This window comes from Acartia tonsa, chromosome 5, assembly GCF_053477335.1.
Source record: "Acartia tonsa isolate MP-2025a chromosome 5, ASM5347733v1, whole genome shotgun sequence".
Taxonomy (NCBI): domain Eukaryota; kingdom Metazoa; phylum Arthropoda; class Copepoda; order Calanoida; family Acartiidae; genus Acartia; species Acartia tonsa.
The window spans coordinates 35,590,804-35,609,644 of record NC_137264.1 but is presented as its reverse complement, the minus strand read 5'-3'; the positions used below and the strand labels follow the sequence as shown (position 1 = coordinate 35,609,644).

General features: G+C 35.8%; 2 protein-coding genes across 3 annotated transcripts in view; both read right to left on the bottom strand.

The window, feature by feature from the left end:
- The window catches only part of LOC145319378 (uncharacterized), a 51,681-nt gene that overhangs the window by 11,801 nt on the left and 21,039 nt on the right, over positions 1 to 18,841 (bottom strand). The window lies entirely within an intron of this gene.
- Positions 16,207 to 16,890, bottom strand: LOC145319379 (uncharacterized). Its single transcript, XM_080161489.1, has 2 exons — positions 16,767 to 16,890; positions 16,207 to 16,503 (listed from the first exon to the last, which is right to left on the bottom strand). The coding sequence occupies exons 1-2, from the start codon at positions 16,887 to 16,889 to the stop codon at positions 16,207 to 16,209; spliced, it is 420 nt and encodes a 139-aa protein (XP_080017615.1). The 5' UTR covers position 16,890.

Here is an 18,841-nt window from a genome sequence, read left to right as displayed (position 1 = left end):
CTGGTTCTAATCCACCGGATATTAATTGTTTTCGAAGCGATACGAGAATAGTTATTTCTCGCATCGTATTATAAACGGCTTTCCGCGGATATAGAATGTACAATTATGAGATTAAAACTAGTTTTTTTTAGCCCCGAGGTAACGAAGCATAACTATTTTTCGTATGGATGAGAACCGGTTCCTATCCACCGGATTCGAATGAATACGAGAATAGTTATTTCTCGTATCGTATTATAAACGGCTTTCCGCGGATATAGAATGTACAATTATAAGATTAAAACTAGTTTTTTTAGCCCCGGGGTGCCGGAGGCACCGGCTAAAAAAACTGGTTTTAATCTTATGATTGTACATTTCTATATTCGTAGAAAACTGGATATAATACGATGCTAGACATAGTTTTTTCGTATGGATGAGAACCGGTTCCTATCCACCGGATTCGAATGAATACGAGAAAATAAATTAAATCCTCTAACAAAAGTGTGATTATATGATTATAAAATGAATTTTCGACAGGTTTCGACAATAAATCTACGATTAAAACCATTTCTTTAGATAGTTCTTTTACTTACAAATCAGGGAAAAGACAAAAAAGACATTTAGTTTTGAACATTCAAACGTGTGGATAAACGGACGGACTAAATTAAGGAAATGACCTAGTTTTATAGAAGCTGTGCTACTAAAAATCCCACTAAATATGTATGTATAAATATATAGGAAATAATATTATTACTGGATATTAATAATACAAAAGGGTGCATACTATAATTGTTATTAATGAACGCAGAATTTATAAATGAGAAATATTTTTCATATCCGCCAAGGAAATTGTTTATTTGCTTTGCAGCTACTCTGTCAATAATGTCTATCAGTACGTCTGACTGTTCCTCCAGTCAGTTGTATACTTTTAACCAAAGAAATCTTTTGAGTTATGAATAGGATATCCACGGAATTTTGCAATTCATGATAAGATAATCTATAATACAAAGTAGAATGATGTCTGTCCGTCCGTCCGTCCGTCTGTCCGTCTGTCCCTTAAGATCTCGGTAACCACTGAACCGATCAGATTCTACTCTTCAGGGTATATACCTATTGGCCCTGTGGTGGTTTTAAGCTATTTTCTTGGAGGGCGGGACACTCCCAATTTCCCCAAAAACAAAAAAATCCCCCCCCCTCCCATTTTTTTTGTTTATAGGGAAGTTAATTCACGTAAAACTACTGGCAGCACCAGTAGTACTTATTTTTTTATATTTTTTTATTATTAACTCTTGGGGCAAAGTCCCTAGAGGCTAGGGGCAAAGCCGCTAGTCTATACATGACATATAGAAAGAAGGCTCTTGTATTAGAGAGGGCTGGTATTTAATTTTCTTCTTCTTGCTACCCTTCTTTAGAACAATATGGTCCTTGATTATTATCATTTATTGTTGAAAATCTATACTAAATGTTATTCCAGAGTATTCTATTAAGATATAATATTATATTACTTAGCAAAAATTCTCTAATTGGAAATTATAAGTGGGGTCGCATTGAGTAATTCTTCCGGTAAGGAGCTTAGTGGGGGTGCATATAACCTTTATAGAATAGGGGAGGGTTCAGTATGCCTCCCGCATTTCTGGGTCTAAACCCGTGGTGCTAAAACCCTGCGGGGATACCAAGTACCTTATATAACTTAATTTAAAGTAATATTAAAAACTTCCTCCTACCTTATTTTCAACCTTTTGAGGGGAAATCTGCCTACAATTCTGACTTGCCTTAAAACTTTTTTCTGGTAAAACATATTTTAAAGAATAATCTTTACTTTAATCTACTCCTTACTACCCTATCCTGGTAAAACGTTGTGTTTATGTTAATCCCTGGCCAAATTGGAAACAAGATGCGACAACACCAGGAATTTGGAGATGCGATCCTCAATTTTCAAATTCTTTGAACGTACATATGAGACTTTTACAGAAATGCTTCGCATCCACAACTATCTATCTATGCTTGATATAAAATCAACACTATATAGATCATATTATGAACCTTTGATTGACACGCGCCCTGCAATTAACTAGTAGCACTCAGGGGCAAGACACAATTACTTTAGCTAGGCCCAAGGCATTATTTGTATCAATTTATGCATTCATAGGCCTGTTTCTACCTATATGACACCATATATGGGTAACGAAAGCCTATTCATGGTAATCTGTATGTGATTTGCTAATAGTATATGTTTATTAAAGATATTATGTTTATAGTTAATGTAATCATATAAACAACCAGTACATATATGTATGCCTACAACTATGCCTGATTTACGTCACATATTAACACACAGATATTTAATTGCACAGACAAACACTAAAATCCTGGTCCAGAGCTAATGTTATAGCATGTACCTCTTGAATTTATTCAGTTATTTACTAACTCTCCTACCATCAACTTCTCTTTCTGGCTTTAAAAAGGTAATGACTTAGTTGTTTGGCATGCATTGTAGTTTAAATTTAGGCCCCTTAGTACTTAGCATGAATTGAGCTCAGGCCTTATGTTAGAACTCTAACACTTAGCACAATTCACTGCTTGGGACTTAGGGCACATTTCTGTCCTACTCTACTTATAATTTTAACACTTATCCTGTAAATATTTCCATACTTAACTTATGCACTTGTGATATAAATACACTTTATAAAAACATTTTCCTTCCTTAATACTTAATATACTTATATGATTCTGATCGAATATCAAAACCAACCATTTATTCTTAGGTTAAAGCAACATAATACTTCGCGTGGGTCTTTTGTTGAGCTTCCACCAGCTCAACCAAATTCGTATTATACTTGTGGGAATAGAGGGTTAAGCATTCTAAACAAGCGAACCGACGATGAGAATGTCTATGTGTATTGCATTAAAATTAGGTTTTAGTAGTACTCATAGAAGAGCGGTCTCCATACCTAAATATGGACAAACGCCCCATTCGCACACACAATGGTGCAACTTACCGGTTGTATCTTAGAAAAAATTTTACTTCATAAATTTTTTTTCTTTTTTCCTTACCGTACCCGAACCGCCTAAGGCAGGTATTTTTACCAAAATCGAATAATTGTAGCTATGGCAAAATCGGATTTACCAAAACCTGTGATACTATTTGAGAGCAAGGTTAGGACTATGAGGCGTTTGAAGAGATAGGGACTGAAAGGCACGACACAAATGCAATTGAGAGCCTCGTGTACGAGCAGTTGCACTAGCTGACACTCTAGAGGCCCTAGAGAATGCTAGCATATTTGTGGCCATTGGTCGCCGCCCTATAAGGACACTCGCACTGGTTGACACTCTAGAGGCCCTAGAGAATACCAGCACACCGGCACCTCCATGTCCGCCTCTCTTTAGTAAAACACTTGGGTTGGAATAATCTATGATTGAGCTATGTGCAAAATTTTGATTTCTGGACTTAGTCAGAATTTTGAAATTTAGGAGTTGTGCTAGGTGGCGGAGTATATATATAAATCTTCGGACTTAGTATGATTTTTACTTATTCGAAAGTTCTCTAAGTGTTGAAATACTTGAATCTTTGATACTTAAACCAGAACTTATTAAGAATCAAGCATGGAGTAACTTTTCATTTATAAGCTATCAAAATACTATTTGTAAAGGACCATTTTGAACTGCCTTATTAAATGAAAACTTAGGAGCAAATCCTATAGAACACGGGAAACGCTGTTAGTTGGGATACATATTGTCTTTGGAGCCATGTCTCTGAAACAATATGCCAAAAGCAGTTAGTACTCTTGAGTCGTAGTAAAGGGCCAAAAGATTATTACAAACTTGTAGCATTTATACTCAAGTTAAACTGTACTAATACTTTGGTGCCGTTAGAACCGATTTTCTGAGATTTGCACTTACTTATACATGCCTAGGACTTATATTCTTAATGCAATTCTGATTTATACGCGGATGTATCAAAATAACCATAGCCTCCAAAAAAAAAATTTTGAGTTAAACAAAATATTTCAAAGTCTCAAAGATATTCTCAACATCGATCGGTTGGAATGATATAAGTGTAGACAAATTGCTGTATGCAATCAGAGAAATAATTCCTGAGACTCTGAGCAAAATATTCCACTTTTGGACTTAGCACCGTTTCTATTTCTTTTGTTACAGAGAGAATCTCGAATTTCTGGTCTTATAGTAATTTTTATGAAATTGTGAACTTGGTTGGAAATTTACCAAAATTTCGGACTTGTAATAATTACGATTTTTCCAACTAGATTAACAAATTTCATTTTCCACACTTAAAAGAAAATTTTGTCTTAGAGTATTTTTGTCTTAGCCAAAATATTCCAATTATGGACTTAGAGAGATTCTACTTCTTTTGGTGAAGGATAATTCTAACACTCTAATACTTTATAATTTTAAAATCCTTAACTTAGCGAGATTTGCATTTAGTCAAAATATTCCAATAGTGGACTTAGAGTGATTCTACTTCTTTTGACTTATAGGCAATCTCTAAAGTAGCTTTGTGAATGAACTGTTAGGAAATTTCATCTCGGACAAAATATTCCACGTCTGGACTTAGAGTAATTCTATTTCTTTTGTCTCAAGAAAATTCCACTATTTTTGTACTTAGCATGATTTCATTGAAAGATTTTTGGACTTAGTCAAAATTCACTAATTTTGTACTTGGTATAATTTCAAAAAAAAAAAAAATTTTTTTTTCTTAGTTAAAATTTGCTAACTTTTTGTACTTAAGATAATTTTTGATTTTTTTTCCTAAGCCAAAATTTATTGATTTTGTACTTAGAATAATTTCATTAGAAACTTTTTGGACTTAGTCAAAATTTTCCAACTTTGGACTTAGAGTGATTCTATTTTATTTTGACTTAGAAAGTTTTTAATTCAATCTTAACTTAGAAAATCTTTTGTTTGTATGTTCCTTACAAACACATACATAGATACAATAAACAGTTCACTCAACAATAAGTAGGACATGAAAACTAAATTTTTACTTGCTTTGCTAATGCTAAAATTTCTATTTCATGTGCCGCCAGAATTCAACAGACAACTTGAGAAGAGTTATAAACCATCAATCATTAGTGATAGTGAATATTAGTGATTTAAAAGTATAGTCAACAACCTAAGCCCTATATGTAATTTAAAAGCACACTTATAAGAGACAAAGTTCTAGTAACCAAACGCAGCAAAAGGTTGCAGCAGCCTATCTTGGGAGTCTTGGGACGTCTCTAAAAGAAGTAGCAAGTAATATTGGAAGTACTCTACTGTCTTTATAAAACATCCGGATTAAAACAAAGAAAGAATATTTTCTTTTATACCATTGAGAAAATTTAATTTTACTTAGGATTATTAGTATAAAATCTATAACCAAGTAAAATAAAGTGTGTACATATAGTTCATAGTCTTTATAATCTAAAATTGTTACCTTTTTAGAAAAAAAAGTGCACTAATTCAGCTAATTTGATTTTCAATAATATTTGACCAAGCAATAACACCAACCTTGTAGTCTACTTTAAAGAGTTTGATTGACAACTTCCAGCGTATAGATTGATCACCTTGCGTAGGATATCACACTTCAGTAAGACACATAGAATATTGTGTTCTCACTAATTAAGTAGAGCACATCCGGTCTATAATAACCTTGAAAACAGACTGATTATATTCATATATATAGGATAATCTAAATTGAGTCTCAATAATATAGTTATAAGGATTGAAATCACAAGTGAAGCCCCGTAATAATTCGCGAATAATACTTAGTAGGATTGGTAGGCATACCCTAATACAACTATAAGTATTGGGTGCGAGATCTTTGATATTCAGGCAAAACAGTTGCAATACTATTAGAATATAGACGATCCTTTGGGAGTGAACCTTAGTAAGTTATATTCATAAAGCCTTACAGGAATAAGCAGATTGTAAGCTACATATCCTTAGAGTGAAGTAAGAATTCAACAAGGATTATAAATTGCTGTTTTTTTTTTCTCAACAATAACATTTGCTAGGAAAAGTCGACGCCTAAGCAAATAACAGTTAATTTGTGATAGTATATTAGCATACCCAAATTAACTTCGCTGCAAACTTTAACATTCTATCTAACCTTATAGCTAATTTGTATAGCTAACTAACCCACATTAGCTTTGTAAGCAAATACAGAATAAATCTAAGTAAAAGTGTTTCTACAGTTGAGCTTAATTAAGGTTAAGAGTGCATTAGCGCACACTCCAGAATAAGATTCCAAGCTCACACGCAAGCATTCACGACGTAGAAACAACTGTAGGTGAAGTAGACAACACATACTCATCTATATTTAACAATTTTAAAAGAAAAATTTGTTATTGTAAACAATTCCTGATTGTTTTAACGTTAAGCGCATTAGTCGGTTTCTTCTTGTACCTCTGCTATTTAAATCCTAAAATAGTACAACATCTCATAAGCTTCTTTAAAGAACTCATAGAAAGTTTAAAAGCTTTAAGCTAGCTGTAATGCCATTATTTAATAAAAGTAAGAAAGATGACAACGCTGAAAAGGCGAACACTCCACGTCGAGGACGCTCGACGACGCCTGGAAGAAGAACTCCGTCAGCTGATGCAGCTTCTGCAGGAGATGATACACGAAGAGAGGAACCAATGCCCAACCAGGAGGAACCAGAACAGAATGGTGAGAGAACCAAGACGCCAGAACCAGACAGGGAATCTGTAAGATCCATACCCATGCGAGAGGACTCACCAGACGCACTGATCAGAGATCGATATGTTAGAGCAACACTAGCAGATCCTCTGGGAAATTTCCTGTTCCCACAATTCCTGGATACAATAAGACTTTGTAACCCCAACCTACGTGTGGACTCAGAAATGATGAGGAACTTCTGTACCAACTACACACAGAGTATGAGGGAATACAAAGAGGAACAAAGACGTGAAGTTGAGTTAGAAGCCCAGCGTATTGTACAAGTGGAGAATGACAAACGCACTCAACGACACTTCAGTAACTTCACCAACCAAACTGGAATTAAACCACCAAGCAGCTATGCAAGTAAGAGCACCCTAAGCAACGATCAAAAGCTTAAGTTAGCCAATGGAACCTTCCCTCTCAAGCATTGCTTCAAAGGAGATGGTAAACCACCCTACATTACTGATTACCTATCAGAGATGAACACTGCTCAGGAGTTATGTAACCTCTCAAGATCAGAATTTGAAACCTTTATGCTTAGAACCACAACTGGCGAAGCATATACTACTATCCAGCAGAGTTTCAATCTTGGACTATCTATTGAAAGTGTCTACAATAGCTTACTGCTACAGTATGATATACTCATCAGCCCACAGGAAGCTCAAGCTAAGCTGATAGCCTTTAAGGGAACAAAAGCCATGTCATTCCCTAAGCTTGTCAGTACAATTCAGAATCTTGCCAGCAGAGCCACTGTTCATTATACAGACAAGAAGGAAAGACAGAATGTATTCAACATAACTGCAGTGGAGGCACTCAAACGTAGCTTACCAACAAATAGCCGCAATATAGCATCTGAAAACCATCACAATCTCACACATGATCTTGGAAGATCCCCTACATATCATGAGTTGACCGCTTCCATGTATCCTAGAACTGAAGACCTAGATCTGGACCTACAGCAGAATGGTGTATCAGCCAGTTACAATGGGGACTTATCGCTTCATAAAAAGACGAACAACACCAACTACTCACATGACAGGGATACAAGAATGAACAGAGACAAACAACCTGCTAAAGTTGCCGCTACGTCAAGCTATTATAAAAGGCCAACAGTTAGAGAAGTTACTGCTAAACCAGCCTATCCTAAAACCTACAACAGAGAAAACAGGGATAATAGAGATAGGCAACCACAAAAGAACACCAAACAAGATTATCATATCTCCTATGGTACATCCAATAAGCGCTACTGCGGTGCATGTGGTCAAAACTCCCACAAAATATCCGATGGATGCAGACTACTGTGCGATGACCAAGGACGACAATATCAAACAGCACTAACATCCGGATACTGCCCAAGCTGTCACAAGAAGTATGGCAAAGACCTATACCACGCGCAACACCTATGCCCTGGACGACCAGCAATGATGGAACTGTACCATAGTGGTAAAGTAAGACCTGGTGGTGTGTTTAGACAGGCATATGAAGAATGGGTTGAGGCCAAAGCCAATGGACAATCCAAGGAGCGTGGCAGAACAGGTAGAGTTAACGCTATCACCGTTCGAATGGATCCAAACGACCCCAAGATTTTAGCGGTCGATAGTTCTGCAGCTATCATGGATGAAAATAGGAAAATGTACTTGAACTGCTCTGGCTGTATGTCAAATGGAAACTACGATGTATACATGACAGCTTTGTTTGACTCAGCAGCAGACAGAAATATCATGTCAACCAGCTATTTTGGTATGTTATTTGGAGTACAACAAAATGAGGTTAAGAACCATCTGGAAAAGAGTGACATGGTTCTTGTCAGCTATTCTGGACACAAAATCCCAGTAGCTGGAGAGATAACTCTCATGATTCGTCTCACACAATTCTCAGGCATCTATAGACCAGTACCATTTATGATTGTACCTGAGGAACACAAGAATGTCACACCTATGATCATTGGAATGAACGGCATTAGAGATCTCCAATTAGGGTTGACTTTCGTTGCGGATAACCACCCGCCAGCACCATATCTATACTCTATGTTCCATCCTGGGAGAGTACTAGATAGCCTGTTCTGTTCTGATTATGAGTTACAACTCTGCACAGGGACAATAGACAAAATTGACCCTAATGAAACTCAGACTATAGAAATGAACATCAACCATTTCTTCAACTTAGCTCCTGGAACAAAAGTCATTCTCAGCGATGACCACATTGCCAATGATAGAAATGGAGGAATTAAAATTCAACCTGGACAAACGCAACTGACTGTCAACAACCGAGGACAACTTAGTGGAAGAGCAATGATAACAAATGTCACTGAACATGCAATCACTAACACTGTTATCACCGGATACTTGGAACCAAGCAACCAATTTGTAGTCAAGGAGATCACCACAGACTTTGATTTTACGCAATCATTCCTACACAATGTATCTGTGACAACTGAGCTAGATGAGATTGTACAAGCCCTGGAGCGACACGCAGAAAAGGATACGGCTCCAGCCATCAATCAGATTTCACTAGACACCAGAAACCACTCAGTTCAACTCTTATAGCTACCAAAATACAGCGCCATCAATCTGGTAGAACGATCTTTCCCTTTAGCTGATGGATATATACCGAATCCTACAGCTATAAACAATGACACTCCAGTACCAGGAGTAGCCTTATCTGACTACCGATCTAATATTGATGAAATTCTAACTACACCAGATCCTGAAAAGAATAAGCTTTTTGAAAATAGTGATGACGTTATTGAACTTGGCTTAAAACATATAGCTGAATCCGATAACCTCATGGACTATGTAACAGAACCTACTGGCTACAGTGTGCCTAAGGACCAGTTTGTTAAACCAGAGGATCTTGTGGTGCTGTCAGACTATCCACCAGAGGTAAGACATTATATAGAAGACATATTCCTAAAATCTTACCCTGATATCATATCTACACATTCTACTGATAGAGGTAACATGAGTAAATATCTAGGCAATTATACAATTAGACTAAAACCTGGTCAAACTTTACCCCAGCATAAAAAATTATATTATTTATCACCCGTAGAGAAAATGCAAATGCAATCTATCTTAGAGTTTTTGTTAAAGAACGGCACCATTGAAAGAGCTAATTTGGATGGGGATTCCTATAACAACTATGCAAGCCCAGCTTATCTGATTCCAAAGTCGGATCAGGGGAGCTGTCCTCGTTTAATTGTAAATTTTCAACAATTGAATCCTTGTCTGCAATCTGAACCTGCACTGCTACCCACAGCAGAAAATTTGATTCAGTCTCTAAGGGACAAATTTGTGCATAGTAGTAGTGATATGGCTAACGCCTTTCATAGTATAACGCTAGAACCTTCTTGCAGAGACCTAACATTGTTTGCAACCCCCTTAGGAGCTTTTAGACATGCATCCTTACCAACCGGCATTAAGACTTCACCTGAAAGTCTATCACGCTTTATGGAAAAGATATTACACTGGGAATTGGTTTATGATGATAATGGTAATGTTGTAATGGATGGTGATTTAGCCAAGATGGTATACTCACCTATCCCAGAAGTCCAACACATTTACGATGATTTCATTGTCTCAACTGAACTAGCTAAAACTAGATCAGAATCATTGAATATACATTTTAAGATTTTGAAGAAAGTTATGGGGAGAATACACACGCATAAAGGAAAGATTAGTTTAAAGAAATCACAACTTTTTAAAAGTAGGGTAAATTTCTTTGGGTTCTTCATTTCACATAATTATTGCTGTGTAGATCAAAGGCGAGTACAAAAACTTCTAAATATTCCCATGCCTACTGATATTACTATAATGAGATCTTTTATGGGAGTACTACAAAGTATGCATAAACATTTAAGATTTGATATTATGGCTCCTACACATATTCTAACTTCACTTACTTCTACTAGAATAGGTAAAACTTTTGTCCCAACTCCAGAACAAAGACAAGCATTCGAAGACATTAAGAAAGCTTTAGCTTCAGGACCAATTTTTAGCAAATTAGTTAACTTATCTGCACCTAAGATTATCTTGTCAGACGCAGCCGGCACCTCAACTGGCTCATATTCGGCAGTCTTAGCGCAAATAGTGACACCAGAATTACAGGCTAAAACCCTACCCCCTGGGCTAAACTTCGATGACCCTGTACACCATGTTATTTATGATAATAGGTTACCAATTTTACCCCTACCTTTGCAGAATGAAGGTGAAAACATTAAGGATTATGCGAAGCGTATGTCTGAAGATGGACCACCTGAGTTTGAATATTTGGCTAGTAAAACTTTGGGCTATCCTGAAGACACTGTACACAATAGTCTCGGGATATCTTTACAATTGCTTCTAGAACTAAATAAAGTTCAAACACCTCTGACCACTATCCTGCAAAGAGCATCAAAAATTATACGTTCTACGATGTTGAGACAAAAGTATATTCAATTTGTATTTAATAATGATAGGGATAAATTCTTAGAATTTATTCGCAAACTAGAGCATGGATATGTATATCTAGATCCGCAACAACTCATATTTGAAGCTCTTAGTGTAGCTATGTACCGTCCTGTGATAGTTATCACAAATATAGAGGGTGTCAAACCTGTCACTCAACACTGTTCAGACAAAACAAAACCCCCTTTTGTATTTTTATTATATGGACACAAAGAGCAACACATAGTAAGACCCGCAATGGTTTCATCAACCAATAGCTTTAATTTAAAATCTTTAGCGTCTATGTTTGAAATTATCGCATACACCTCAAAGAAAATTACCGTTGCTGAGTCAAGATTACATATCATAGACATTGAAATCCTAGGAATTATTTATGCAGCAAACTCGTTTAGAACTCTAATAGGTCCAAGCTGTGAATGTACTTTGTTAACAGACGCAAAGTGTGCTTATTATCTCTTTAATCCTAAAGCATTAACAGCCGTTAATAAATTGAAGAGGTGGAATACCACTCTGTTAACTCTAATACCGAAGCTAACAATGTCTTTCTTAAGAGGAGAAGACAATTTGGCAGATTTCTTAACAAGGGCATATAAGGCTACTTTACCAAGCATTAAAAAGGTAGCCCTACCTAAATTTGTTAAATCTGGGTTTGAAGATAACTTACCCCAATATAAAGTTTGGACTATTGAGGAATGGACACAGCTCATTATGGATAACCCCGACTATTTGGGTTATGATGAACAACCCCCACAGCCAAAGCAACAAAAACCCAAAATCACCATAAATTCACTTGCCGCAGAACATAGAGTTATAGGCAAAGTACTAAGACCTTTGGAAATCCTAAAAGAAAGGATTAGCATAGAAAATATAATTGCAAACCAAAAAGAGGAATACTCTGATATTTACACACGTTGTAACCTCTAAATCAAACACCTACACTTATAAAAGACAGAACTACGAACTTAAGGACACGATTCTGTTTACAAAAATAAAAGGAGATTTAAAGGTTTATCTCCCAACCAAACTATTACCAGTATTAGTATGCTATACTCATCTTTTGTTAGTACATAGTGGAGAAATTAAAATGCTTTTGAATATGCAAAATTTCTTCCACCCTAACCTTAAGAAATATGTTAGAAATTACACTAGATCTTGTTTAAATTGTCAACTTCAAAATTCATCTACAAAACTAGAACAAGTAGGAACTTATAGTACAATTTCAAGACCTTTTGAATGTGTAAGTATTGACTATATACAATCCTTGCCCCCATATCGTAGTTATAATCATATCCTCACTATAGTCTGCCAACTAACAGGAATGATTCTTGCATATCCCATGAAATCACTCACATCCCGTGAATTTATAAACAAATTCATGTTTTATTTCTATCCTAATTTCTCCCCCAGACAAATATTGTGCGACAATGCAAAATCATTTTTAGATAAGCAAAATTTAATATTCTTTGCTTCTATTGGCATCCGAGTTTTGTATTCTACTGCGTACTTTTCACCCTCTAAAGGATTGGTAGAAGCTAGCAACAAAGTAATAAAATGGCCAATCATTAAAATTTTGGCGCAAGACTCAAAAACCTCATGGGTATATCTACTACCGTTAATAGTCCGACAATATAATTGCACTAAAATACCAAAAACTGGATTTTCACCCATGGAATTATTATTCGGGACACGTAGCTCCCTGTCTAAATTGTTCTTTGGAGCAATAAAACCGGATGAATATCACCCTGAAATAGCACGCACAGAAGCTTATGTGCAAGACCTCTCAGACGGTATACAAGAAAACTTGGACATTTCAGCAAAAGCTATTGAAAAGGGAAGGGAGGCAAGACTAAAGTATATTAACAAAACCCGCATACACAAACAATTTGATATAGGAGACCTTGTCTTGGTTAGAAATAACACCATTACACCTGGTGTTAACCCCAATCTTAGACCTATCTATCATATTTCACCCTATAGAGTTTTAGATGTAAGCCCTAACAGTTGCACGCTTGAAAGAATTTCTGACAAGAAGACTGAAATATTTAAATACTCTTTCAACGAAATCAAAAAGTTCAAGCCAATTGACGAACATTTTGACACCCTCCCAGAGGAAATAAGGGATATTATCACAAAGCCTTATAATAAACTCACAAATCAAGAGATAGCCACATTAGTTAAAAATGACACACTTCCGCTTATATTTCCGGTTAATTCAAAAGATCCACAACCAGGAATACGCGCACACTCACCCTTAGAAACACGAAAAGAAGCGTCACAAAATAAGAAACCATTAGATTCTGATTCGGACATAGAGGACTCAAGTGACGACGAGGACATGACACTCGATTCCGTATTTATTACCGGAGGTCGACGACTTAGGAAAATAAATGATAGACATGTCAGATTTCGGAATGGCACAAGTTCACAACCGTAATTTACATTTCCATTTACCCTGTAAACTTGTGAACAATATGATAATATGTTATTATAATCTGATAACTAAGTTATCATATTCATGTAAATGTTCCCACTCAAAGTTATATATTCAGTGGTATAATATACATTTTTTCTCTTCAACGGGGAGACCAACTATATGCAATATACGTCGACTAAAGAGTCGATCCCTTCAAAAAAAAAAAACACTTACATAGAAACAAAATTTTTGCATATAGAGAGTTTTGAATCTGTATAGGCAAACAGAGTCAAACGATTGATACAGATTGTACAAAAATACGAATGTTACAAATGTTAAATACGCACCCTAAAATATACACAAAAACTATTTAAAACATTTAATACAAATTGTACAAAGTGTACAAACATAGCAGTACTAATAGGCAACCTATATATATACGCCTTGAATTATGATGAGTTGATTAGTTATTAGAAACTATAACCACTCTACATACAAAAAAAATATGTCAAAAACTTTAATTATAACTTCGGACAGGAAACGCCCACTCAGAATTTTAGTAGTAGTAAACAATAACGATAACTTAAATTTTACCCTGAAATTGAGTCAGTTTACTATAACATATCCACAAGTGAGGAAATCACCAACCTTGTGAAGTACTACAGTTATCACATAACACGTAAGTCTTAACAGAATATTTTACAAAAGTTATAAAATGCAAACTAGATTCCGAAAGCCTATGCCTAGATCACAACGGGTTCTACATGAGACCTTCGCAAACCTAGTAGAATATTGTTATAACTTGCTTACGATGATTAAAGAAATGTTAGCGTTTAAAATTAGTTGTGGAATCAGCCAACCTAGTCGTATTGTACGATACTTGCACTGTCGTATACTTAGAAACACTTATAGAGACGCATACAACCGTTTGGTTATACGGTATAGACAGCAAGAGTATAGAAACCGACAGACTATAACAGACGAATTACGGGCAGTAGCACGCCAAATAGAGAATTTGAGAGACACAGTCCTTCTTATTTCTGGACATTGTACTCTCCCCACTATCCACGAAGAGTAAACTAGATTACAATTGATTCTTATAATCTGAGTTTCTAACAATGACGTACGGACGTATCCTAACGATATAAAAGTTTTCGCATACGATAAAACCTCTTGTACATATGTGTATTGATGTAAAATACTTATATTCTCATATATCTCTATGTAATTATTGAAAACGATAGAAAATTAATCGCATAAATCATAGTAGAGACATCAAAAAGAACATAACAAGAAATTTTGTTATTTATACAAGTTATCATAAACCAAGTGAATGTAAGCTAAACTAAGCACCTTGCAAAAATAAACTTTAATTATGTATCTAACTAAATTAAGGAACAGACAGTAATACTTATAGAGTAGCTACGTAAACGGGAGTTATACACAACAAATACTAAATCAGTAAATAACAGTGTATACGCTACTTAAAATTGCTATATTTATTTAAACAAAAAGTAAATAATCTTTAGAAAGGTATAAAAACTTTGACAAATATTTTTCTTTGGTGAAAACTTAAAATTAAATCAATTTTGAAAACAGAACATAAACTTTTATTTTTACAGTAGTTGAAAAACATTATGATAGTAAGAAGTTTTCTGACAATTTAACATCTTAGTTAATATAATTTGGACATAAGCTGTATAATGGCACATAATAAAACTTCGAGATTGCTAAACGTTGAGTTTATACATAAATGTTGAATTTATACATATAAAAAGCACATAGCCTAATAACAAGCTAACGGAAGCCTAACACTTAACTCTACTTGTTGGAAATAAGACTTAGTTTTAGATCTAAAGGGACATAAGAACATTTTACCTTGAGACTTTAAATTTTGTGACTATTGTATTGAAATTTAAAAGGGAAACGCTATTTATTCTAAGCCCTACTAATTAAATAAAACTTCCTTAATGAGATCATCCAACCAATGATATTACTTTAATTACTTGAGTTATAAACAGTCTTTACATGAGTTTTCTTAAAAAAAATACTTGAATAAGCGTATGTAAATAATTTTGTCTAACGTCAGTCTTTCAGTCTACTTAGATATTAGTTACAAAAAAAAATATATATGCTATTTACAAGTCCTCTCTATATCACAGCACAATTAAAATTCACGATTAATGCACAGGGATGGATATAAATGAAATTTAGAGAAAAGGTACTGAGTTGCGAGTTCGATTAAATATCTATATATACATGACCCTTATAAGCTAACAAGAATGAATAAACTGTGACATAAGGCTGTAATTACAGTTGTTAAAATACTATTGAGAAAGAAAAAAGGATTAGTTCGCTTACGAAGAAAGTAATTAAGAATTGAATGAAGTTTTAAATTATGAGCATAAAGAAAATACAACCTTATAATCATTTCCTTACATACTAAATATCCTTACAGACTAAACATATATGTACATAATATAATGGCAGAAGTGTAAATTAATGTTTGGTTTTGTACAGTATAAAAAAAGTCATAATGTCTAATAACAAAAGTCTTTACTTCATAGTGATTACTATTTTGACTAGTTACATAAGAATAGAAAATCTGTAAATTTAGTCACATGTTGTCTAAAACTGGTCATTGTCTTAAAATTTGTATGTCATAGTTTCAACCAAGCTAACAGCGCCACTTCACGGCGTGCGTTTAGGGAACATGGGACCCCGACGTCGAGGGACTCCCTCGACGCCGGAATCCTCTGTCCTGTTGTTATCTGAGGAATGCGTAGCTGAGTTGAAGCTACTCTCCGCTGATGTTATCTCTTCCAAGATAGCAGGCGTTGGAGTACGCATGGAGCGGCGCAAACGTTCTAAACTGAGGACCCGCAGTGGAGTGGGGTACTCGATCTCATCAGTCACCGCATTAAATCTAATCGGCGGAAGATCGGGGTCCTCGATATCGTCAACCAGTGGGACTAAACTGGCCGCATCCTAAAATTAAGAAAAGGGACATTATTAGACAACCATGTTAATAAATGTTCACAAGAAAATTTATCAACGTTGATCCATATATGTTTATGAGTCAATTTTACTAATACTTTATCTAGAATCTTGCTATTAACTATTAGGAAGAAATTACACCATAGTTAAAGTAAAGTTATTGTCTAAAAGCATAGCTAGCTGAGCTAAATAGCCTAGTCTAAGTTACGTAATTTTTGCAACGAAGAAATATTATAAGAGCTTATCAAACTTACCACAGACAAATCAGCTGCAGAAGGAGATTCAATGCGACTTAAGCACATAATAGAGCTCAAGGAAGAGCTGTCGCTGGATACCTCAGCTGTCCTCTCAGAGCTGACTCGATTACACCTCCCCATATTGGTGTAAAACTGTGCCAGGGGGATGGAGTTGGTCGCCTAAAATATAATAGATCTTATTAGTTTAATCGCAATACCAACAATGAGTCTAGGAAAATCAGGAAATGAGAATGCCTAAAATCCTGTAAAGCTATATGATTAGGTAGCAATTCAACCCACTTTATACTAGAATTAAAATCTTAGATCGGTTCAAAAATGCTTATGCAACCATACATTTTAAGATTAATATTCTACCAATAAAAGAATTTTAGTTGCAAATACCTCTAGATACGTGTACAAATATGCAGCCTCTTTCTGAAAATTAATAGAAAACTAAAGCATGGATACTTACATGTAAACGCTCTGTTTGATCAACAATCAACGGACGGAAGCCAGGACTTCCCGTCGAGGTTTCCAAGCCCACAGGCACACTTCTTCCAGTAATCCGATCCTCAGTGGCAGACAAACAGTGTACGGCAAACAGGCCAATTCTGGACCTCACTTCTGCTGGAGTCGATGGACTAGCAGAGGGAGCCTAAAACAAAAGGAAAACATTAAAGTCTTGATCTAACATTAAAACCCCAATGAGAAACGTACGGCACGAGCAAACTCTTAACTTTCCCAGAGGGAAATAATATTAGGTTGCTACTTAAGATTTTAGTAAATGTTAACTGGTATCTCAACTTAATTGCGGTAACCGAGCGGATTTCTCTGGCGACATAAAACGATGACAAACGGTGAGCGATATATATATGGAAGAGCCGAAAGTCAACGTTGAGGAAGTGAGAATAGGACAGAACAACCATACACCAACATGATGCTTTATTATACAAATCGGGTGGCTAGAAAAAAAATTATACAAAACAAAAAAAAAAGAAATATACAACAGAAGAAAACTCACCTGTGTATCCGACAGAATATCATCAATCTCAGAGGACGCGGCTTCATACATGGTGTCCGACGGCTCCGCAGTTGGCGACATAACCCCAGCTCTAGTCCTGTTGGTCCTGTTACTGCAGTGGAGAAGCTCAATGGTCCTGACGCCTATGTTTCGGAGGCGCGTACATACATCTCTTATCCAGCGAGCCAGCGACCTGTCTGAGGTGTTGTCAATACGTGTAAGAGTCTCAAGCCCTACAGCGCCGAAGAAGACCACTATAAGAGCACATGAAAACAAGGCTAAACCCAACAACATGTTAATTAAGCCATCCATGTTGAAGGTGTCCAGACTCGTCTTCTGGTCTCTCCCCAACTCGGCAGACCCAGAATCACCTCCGGCAACATCGTCACCAATGTCACCGCAGGAGTTCTGCATCACCGAATTGAGGAGAGACCAGATGATTTGTATCGTTCTACTAAGCATCAGTGAGAGATGCTCGTTGCCGAACATCTCCCCTTGATCCCTTTCGGACTCTACAGTACTTGTGCCCCCATAGTCATCGACATCAGCAAGGCTTGGCATCCCAGACTGGTCGCTGTACACTGAACTCGAGTCGTCTAAGGAGTTTTCAAGAAACGAGGAATTGGCAAGAGTGGCCGCAGCCGCCCTCATTGATTCCTCGAATCTTTCCTTAATATTCTGATGCGCGTCCAGGCTGTCAGGCACATACATTATGAGCGAATGTAAATTTAAAATAGAGGACTGGTGATTCTGAAAGGCAATATAGTAAAGTTAATTTTATGAAAAAGACTGTACACACGAATTCTTTTGTATTTCAAGCAACTATGGTTGAACCTCCTAACCATTAAACTTTGATTTATCATCTAAAAGTAAAATTCTTTAAGTTAAAGAATATGTAATTAATTTTACATGATTCAACGCTTGAAAATAGCTATCGTTAAGCTATTTAAACATTAAAACTTTGTTTTATTAGATTCAATTAAGTTAAAGAATATGTAATTAATTTTACATGATTCAACGCTTAAAAATAGCTATCGCTGAGCTATCAAAAACATATTCATTATGATGTATC

Excerpts from the sequence above, each read along its gene's own strand:
- LOC145319379 (XM_080161489.1), bottom strand. The coding sequence starts at position 16,889 with ATGGGGAGGTGTAATCGAGTCAGCTCTGAGAGGACAGCTGAGGTATCC. Across the intron at positions 16,504-16,766 it reads CTGCAGCTGATTTGTCTGTG|GATGCGGCCAGTTTAGTCCC; the intron begins GTAAGTTTGATA and ends TCTTAATTTTAG.